General features: G+C 35.2%; 1 protein-coding gene across 1 annotated transcript; it reads left to right on the top strand.

Annotated features, from left to right (window-relative positions):
- Positions 1 to 2,138: 2,138 nt before the first annotated feature.
- On the top strand, positions 2,139 to 4,435 carry LOC136264914 (uncharacterized). The gene is made up of 3 exons (XM_066059680.1): positions 2,139 to 2,219; positions 2,306 to 3,796; positions 4,166 to 4,435. The coding sequence occupies exons 1-2, from the start codon at positions 2,139 to 2,141 to the stop codon at positions 3,746 to 3,748; spliced, it is 1,524 nt and encodes a 507-aa protein (XP_065915752.1). The 3' UTR covers positions 3,749 to 3,796; positions 4,166 to 4,435.
- Positions 4,436 to 8,684: the final 4,249 nt, after the last annotated feature.

Here is an 8,684-nt window from a genome sequence, read left to right as displayed (position 1 = left end):
TTTAGGTTTGTGATAGTATTCACTTTGTGGATGATCATAGCCAGTCAACAAACAGAAAGTAAAGTGGTCACCATTAACAACCATGGCATTAACAGCACCACATGCTGTGTGGAAGGATCATGTCCTTGCAGCTCATTGTCCTTTGCATTAGAAAACATAATGAATAATACCATCATAAACATCACATCAGAATCAGTTACACTAAACACTACCACTTCAGTAGGATCAGGAAACCTACACAACATTACAATAACTGGTAATGGTGCTACTATCATGTGTAACAATAGTGGAGGTGTGTACTGTTAGTCATGTAGTGATGTCATCATTGAAGGGATCACATGGGACCAGTGCGGTGATCCTAACAAGCAGGATAAAATGGCTGGAATTTATTTAGCTGTTGCTCACAATATCAAAATAGAGAGATGCATTTTTCGAGGATCTCAAGTCTGTGCATTAGATATATATCAAGCCAGTTCTAACGTTACTGTGAGAAACACTAACTTTTCCTACAATTTTATAACAAGACTAGTTGATTATCAATGCATTGGATTAAAGATTACAACTAACAATGCAAATGTAAGTATCACAGTTTTGGATAGCAATTTCATGGGTAATAGACACATTAGCAGTAGCTACAACTTATATGGGCTTCTTGTAAAGGCTATAGCTATAGGTACTGAATCGCATCTCAGTTTAACTATTATAGTCGAACTGTGTTTGTGTCCAATTCTGGAGGAGCATACATCTTTGTTCAAACTGCTTTTGTTGCACCAATTGTTTTGTCTGAACTAGTGTTTTATAATAACACACAACAAGGCATTTTGTTTCCATCACTTGATGCACGTGATAGTGCTACACTTCTGACAATGTCCAATTCGTCCTTTACCAACAATGGTAATGGTGGTATAGTTTGTGCTGTCCTTAGTATGAACACAGGCAAAAAGGTTACTATTGTGGTTGAACATTCTAATTTTACAAACAACAGTGCCTCTGGTACTTCTGGTAGTGCAGTATATTTCCACTTGGACACCAATGATAACAGTGATTATATTGTCTCCATACAATACTGTAACTTTACTAACAATAACAATCAAACTGTATTGATTTATACATCAGAGAGTAAAATATCATCACATGTGGTAATTATTAGTGAGGTTCTGGTGATGGGTAGTCAGATGACAAGTAACCCTTCTGGTGGTGGAGTTGTTTCTATTGTACTCAATGGTTTGATGAACAATACCTTCATCATCAATAACGTGACATTTTTATCCAATAAATACATGGAAGTAGCTGGAGGTGCTTTATACATCAAAACTGCTAGCACAAATAATCAAGTCAACATCATAAACTGTCTCTTCCAAGAGAACATTGCTTATGGGGAAGGTGCTGCTTTGTTTCTTGTAGATGATAATACTGAAAGTAGTGTAACTGCATACCGAAGTTACATAACAATCCAGTCAAACTTCACTAATAACAGTGGTGGGAACAGTGTTGTGTACATTTCAGCTGGTTCAACTTTTACAGTGGTACGTTTGACTGGCAAGTCAGTATTCCACAACAACATTGGTACAGCTATACACTTACTGTCCTCTACCCTCAGGTTTGGACAGTTTGGTGGTGATGTAATATTCAGTAGCAATTCTGCCAATAGTGGAGGTGCACTTTATTGTGAACATGGAGCTACACTACTTTTTTACAATGAATATGGATCCAGAATACATTTTCATAACAACTCAGCTGCTCAATATGGAGGTGCCATATATGCAGATCTTGGTTCCAACTGTGATGCAATATTGTCTTATGGTTCATCACATAGTATTTGGCCCACACAGTTTTCCAAAAACTCTGCCGGAATATCTGGTAATTCAGTGTATTTCAATGTTTTCAATGTTCACCGACATTGCAAAATCAATTCTAATTATAACAGTACCAATTCTATACTATACTTCTTATACCATTTACAATATGATGAACCACGGTCAAAGACAATAGTCTCATCACCCCAATCACTGTTGTTGTACTTCAGAGAGCATGATGGTGTCAAAACTGGTGATAACACATACCTTGCTAAACGCAATATTCTAGGTCACTGAATTTCATTTAATGGATCTGTCTTTGATTACTTTAATCATTCTGCTATGCCAACACAATTTGATGCCCAGTGTCATGACAATTGTGCTGGTATTGGACCGACTGACAACCGCATACTTGTTGACAATGTCACAGCTCTTAGTCTTACTTTAATTGGTGAACAAATAACTTCAAAAGGTAGAAATGTTCCTCTTAAACTTAAACTGTACTTGAGACTTTTAACAAAAGAATTTCTTCCTCAATAGTAGTTGAGTTAGTACCTTGTTCTCCAGGATACACATATGACAGAACTTGTAATTGTTGTGATTGTTACCACCATCAGGATATTGTGGATTGTGTTGATGATTATAATGAGATAAAAAGAGGTTATTGGTTTGATACTGTTAGGAATATAACTACTGTATCTCTCTGCCCAAACCAGTACTGTGAGTATGGTAAACATCGTAAAGAGACCAGACCAGTTTATTGCATCATACCACAAGAATTAGATGATCAATGTAAACTACACAGGACAGGAGTTGCTTGTGGTGACTGTAGTTCAGGATATACTCTAACATATGATTCACCTGACTGTATCAGCCATCACCAATGTTCTCCTCTAATGACAACGTTAGTTATAGTGTTGACTATCCTGTATTGGATTGCTATAATAGGAGTTGTGTTTGGTGTGATGAACTTTCGGTGTCGAATATCATCAGGGTATGTGTACGGGATACTCTATTATTACAGCATTGTGGATATATTATTAGATAACAATCCCTACATTACTGGTGGTGTGTTTCAGTTAGTTTCCATACTGTCAAGTTTTGCTAAACTGTCACCTCAACTATTTGGTAAGCTGTGTTTTGTGGAAGGACTGAGTAGAATTGATCAACAGTTCATTCATTATTCACATGCGGTAGCTATTCCATTGTTCTTGGTGATAATCATTATTATAGCAAGACACCGTCCAAAGGTTGCCTACTATGTCAGCCACTGTATAATACATGTCATCTGTCTTCTGTTGCTGCTTGCATATACTTCACTAGCATCCACTTCATTGCAGTTACTAAAACCATTAATATTTGCAGGTGTCGATGAGATATATGTGTATTTGTCTCCAAGTTACAAGTATTTTAGAGGTCGTCATGCCTTCTATGGTATTGTTGCTACATTATGTGGACTAATTGTTGTAATTGGTATGCCATTGATACTACTGATACAACCATTCATTAATCCTGTAGTGAGATGCATAAAAATTATGCCAATACTTGATCAGTTTCAAAGCTACTACAAAGACAAGTATCGCTACTTTGCTTCCTACTATCTTATCTGTCGACTAGTGATTATCCTAATTGTGTTTATCTGTGACAGCAACTACTACACCATGTTGTACTGTCTACAAACAGCCTGTGTTGTTATTGCCATGATTCATATTTGGATTCAGCCATACAAAGATAGCTTTCTCAATGGATTAGATGGTGTGATTTTACTGACGCTAACTTTAGTTGTCAATATTAACTCATTCGCTTTCTTGTCTACTGCTACTCCAGGAGTAATTTCAGCTCTGGTGATCTTTCCTCTGCTAATCTTCTGTATCACCGGGATTAAGAAGTTGATTGGTTACAGCATGTCAAGGAGAAAAGTAGAGCCATACCTGGATTTTGATGAGTTATGATAGGTACAATGATGAGTGAGTTAATCGGAACAAGAGTAAAAAGCTGAGGTATGAAGACTGAATTTCTTACTAATTTATTGTGTCCCAAAGTTGCTATGCTATTATGATTATTATGCTGTTGGGGGTTAGTTGTTTTAGTTGATGTGGCTTTAAGAGAGTATAGTGATATGTTAAGCTTTCATAAAATTTTGCAAGGCTGCCTTAAAAGTAGTATTGTCTTTGTTGCTGTGTACAAGCTAAGCAGATGTTTAAAAGAGTTGTGAAAGAATTACAAGGTGAGGGTGAAGGAGTATAAATGGAATTATGTATAGCTGTAGAATTGTAAAGTTCCCACCAAAACTTGTTTTATCTCTCCCACACGTGCGTGATATAATTTCTGCATGCATGTAATTACCATTGTATACAACTCTGCTTCAGGGCTGTTAAATACAATAGTGTTAGCACTACTGGAGATGATGTTGATGATGATTACATGTTGGATCCATGAATCATGATGTCTCTTGAAGTAAACATGTACTTTTACAATGTTTTATATTTCTCAAGTCAATGTAATAGATTGATATTTTTTATGTCTGCATGTTGTAGGATGACTGTATTTTCTGCACATTACACAAGCATGTACATATAGTATGCATTCTCATTTCCACATACTGCATGATATCATATAGCATGTATAGTGTCATCACATTTATCCATATGAAGCATGTATATGATTGCATTGTTTAGAAGTTCCTAGCCTTGTCATAGGTTAGTGGGATTTATAATGGCAGAGCTGAAATGGCTTGTGATTGTGCTGAACACTAAGGCTTGTGCCACATAAATTCTGTAGATTGTTATGTATAATTCGTTTTATATATGATTTGATTTATATGTCTTGTGGTACAGGAAATAAATAACAGGCCTAGATGCAGGGGTATCAAGGAGCTTTAAAGCAGCTGAAGCCCTGGCAGACAAACACACACACAAAAGAAAGAAATCACTCACAATATTGTCAATTAGTTTAACAGATCTGTCAGATCCCACAGTTCAGAGGAGCAAGCATTGAAAGTTCTGTATGAGTAGGATATCGCAATTCTGGTGGTTTGATCAAACAATGGCTTAATAGCTCTGGATGGTAACTTGCATGCACAAGATACATTGGTCAGCATCGCAGGTGTAGAGTGCCCTAAGCAACTAATTTCATTGTATAAGGAAGTACATTGAAGGTCCAGTAACAATGAGCTATAGTGATCCAGTTCTCTGCTGTTAGCAGCTGCAGATGCATGGTGCTTAGTATATTGGTAACAATTAACAGTTCAAGCAAAATGATGGTATCATTAGAAACCAATACCAAATCTGGTTTATACAGAGAGGTTAGGTGGAATAGTACTTAATGGACTAACACTTGCATGATAGCCAGGGAGATCAGCATAAAGCTTGTAAGGTTAGCTTGCTTGTTAAACCATTCATATGCATGGATACACAACTTTCTTTGCAACTTATTTGTAAATTAATATTTTATAGGAAGTGCAGTATACTGGGAATTCCACTGCAATCACCTGTAATTCCATAAATTGTAAATACATAGGTTTTGTATGGGTATCACATAAATCACTATATATTTATTGGAATAGTATTTTCATGCAAAAAATTATGATAATTCTGTGTAAAATTATTTTTCCGTTTAACATGAATGATTGTTCTATTAGAAGTATTAATTTTGCAAAATTATCGTATAAGTTTTGCATAGGAATTACAATGAAAAAAGAGCAAATTTTGGTACAAAACACATGCATCCTGTGTATGGTTTAAGCAGAAACCTAAATTGTCATCAACACTGGTACTGATAGGTAGGCCTGCGTCAAACATGCCAGCAAAATAAAAAGCATAATAGGCTAGAGTTCTATGCCAGCATAATGCTGGTGCTGGCATATTACATGGATATTTCAAACTACAGAGTTTAATTTCATGAAAATAGCTCAATACTCCCTAATAGGGAAGTCAGTGGAAACTGCAAACCAAATACATTGTACATAGCTCCTTAGATCAATACTCTCTAATAGAACAGTCATTTTATAGTGAAATAAAGCATTTACTGATTAAAATGTTCCATAATAATTGTTACAAATGTTACTATTATCTTAAGAGCATAATGCAAGTGTAATAATGGGTTAAAATTTTAGGAAATTCCTGAAAATATTTTTGGGCAAAATTTTGTGCATATTTGACTCAGGCTTACTGATAGGGGATAAAAATTATTTACATACTGTATATTGTATCAATGCATACGGTAGGTCAGTAGTTATTTACCAGCTTGAGGATTGAAGACCATACTCAATTTACTGAACTGCCTTGACCAATAAGCACGAATAAAGGTGTTGCAGTTTCCATTGCAATTGTTCCTATATACTTATTAAGTTCAGTACAGCTTTATGTGTATGCATAAACAGCATAGCCAGTGAAACACTTCATGGTTTGTGCATTAAATTGTGTCTCTTTGTGATTTAAAACACTGATTGCAGGGTAACTTTGGAAATGAAAATTATTCAGTGGAGTTTGAATAATACTACAAATATGGATGCCATTCTGGGGGGACATCCCCTCCAGACAATTTTCAGTTATGTTTAGTGTGTATTTGTATGTAGCGTAGTGTCTTATCCTGTGTGCACTGACTATACAGAAGATCCTTCATTTGTTAATTCTCTTAAGGAAAGCAAACTGCACAAAAGTGACCAAACTATTAATTGGTAACTTTTATGCTCACTGACTGCCACTCCATAAATTTACCTGGATGTTGTGCTATAATACATTAGGGTCTACCCTTGGAAAGTTCCAAGATAATAATCCTGATATTTTGACTTCACTCATGAAAGAATTGCAGCTTTAAACTGCATCTCAACATGCAGAACTGCAGAGCTACCAACAGTTTCTTTGAAAGATTATAATTTGTTGTTAAAGTTAACATCATACAATATATGAGTTGCATTTCATTTGTTTATGCTGTTTGTAATCTAGTTGGGATAGAATCAAATAATTTAGATTTAAAAGATATAATTATATAGAAGATAGACCACCCAATGCTAAACATATTCATTAATACCAGACAGAGTTAGCCACTCCTGGAATATAAGGAATATACAACATCCAAACTGGCATAGGGAAAACTCCGCATGATCAGTTTCAACTGTCATGGCAGGAAAGGGGAGGTGTTGTTTCTTGTCCTCAAAACTAGACACCAGCCTATTATGCTTTTAATTTTGCCTATTATGCTATGCAACCTATGCTGCAGTGCTCAAAAATTTGTCTATTATGCTCACAATTATGCTTAATTTTTTTTCCACAGTTTTAATGTTTTGTTACTTTCTGTGGATAATGATAAACTTTGGTTTATGAACAACTAGTTAAATGTAAAAAGTATTCATTGTGTATTAGGAATTTGGCTGCATTGTAAACTATAATAACAGATTAACAGTCGTGTCAGATAACTAGCTACTTAATGCCATATCAGTGGCATCGACTGTTCTGTTATTGTAAGTCAACCTTTTTCTGTGGCATGCATTTTTGCTTACAGTATGACAATTATTCTGCCTATTATGCTTGATACTTTCAGGCACCTATTATGCTAAAAGTTATGCTAGCATAATAGGCTGGTGCCTACCCAAAACTTTACTTGCTAATCATCAAAATGGTAGGCCTGGGTACATTTCATTTAGGATGAGGGCAGGGGGCACTCCTCCTCCCCGACAAATTTTTGCTCTACAGACTCATGCACTGTATTACTTGAATTATATAATATATATAATATTAAAGGATTATTATATCAACTAATCAAGTCAGGTTCAATGCATATAGATACATAGCCAAAAAACTATTAGGAATTGAGAAACAATGGTTATGGAAGAACAGTTCTGTTGATTGTGGTGAGTTAATTATAAAAAAACTTTATGGCCATCATTACTGATTTCTTGTTTTCTGTCCTGAAAGTTTAAATTTATTGATTATTGTAAATTCATACGTAATTGCTAGCTATCACACTACAGATCTGAAAGAAAGTCTGCGAGTACAGGGAGTCAAATTATCATCATCAAATTCAGGAAAAATTCCAGACCCAGTGGTCACTACTTTAACCTAGAGTATGGCTACTTTCACTGCTTGAAGATTCTTAGTTTACTAATTTATTAAGCTGCTTTACTGTAGTTGTACCCAGTTATACTGATAGTAAAATGTCAGTAACTTTAAGTATATGGAACATAATTGTTTTACTAAGTTTTAAACTCTCAATAAAGCATCAGTGAATGCGGGTTTACTGAAAAACTACTAAAATAACAAACAATTAACTGTTCCATATACTGGGGATATACCACTGTAGTAAACTAAGAAACTTCAAGCAGTGTTTAAACTTGATGTGGTTGGTGATGGGAAACAAGGAATAAAGGCCTTGTATAGTATACGTGCATGCAGAGTTGGGGGTAACTAGTTACTATAAAAGTATAACTAGTTACTTGCTTTGTAACTAGTAACTTGTAAGTTACAACTGCCTGGAAAGTAGTTAAGTTACAATATTACTAGTAATAGTTACACTGTACAGTGGTCCCTTGATTATCCGGCCATTGATTATTTAAATTTTCGATTATCCAAACTATGGATGTGACTGTTCTATTAGAGTATTTTGTCTAAAGTGTGTGTGTTCTATTAGAGTATTTGTACAGGGTTCTGTATATAAATGAATGGGATTCTATTATCTGAACTTTTCGATTATCTGAACACCCTCAGGGTCCAATTAGTTTGGATAATTGAAGGACCACTGTAACTATTCTTTAAAAGTAAGAGCACTTCAATTTTTGTGCTGCAGCTACATTAAGTAAACACTATCTGTGTACTTTTCTTCATGATTCAGCTTGAGTATATATACAGACATAACAGAGCTGAAATGGCCACACAGAATTGTTATTTTCAG

This window comes from Dysidea avara, chromosome 8, assembly GCF_963678975.1.
Source record: "Dysidea avara chromosome 8, odDysAvar1.4, whole genome shotgun sequence".
NCBI lineage: Eukaryota > Metazoa > Porifera > Demospongiae > Dictyoceratida > Dysideidae > Dysidea > Dysidea avara.
The sequence above is the reverse complement of the archived record's forward strand: the minus strand, read 5'-3'. Positions and strand labels throughout refer to the sequence as shown.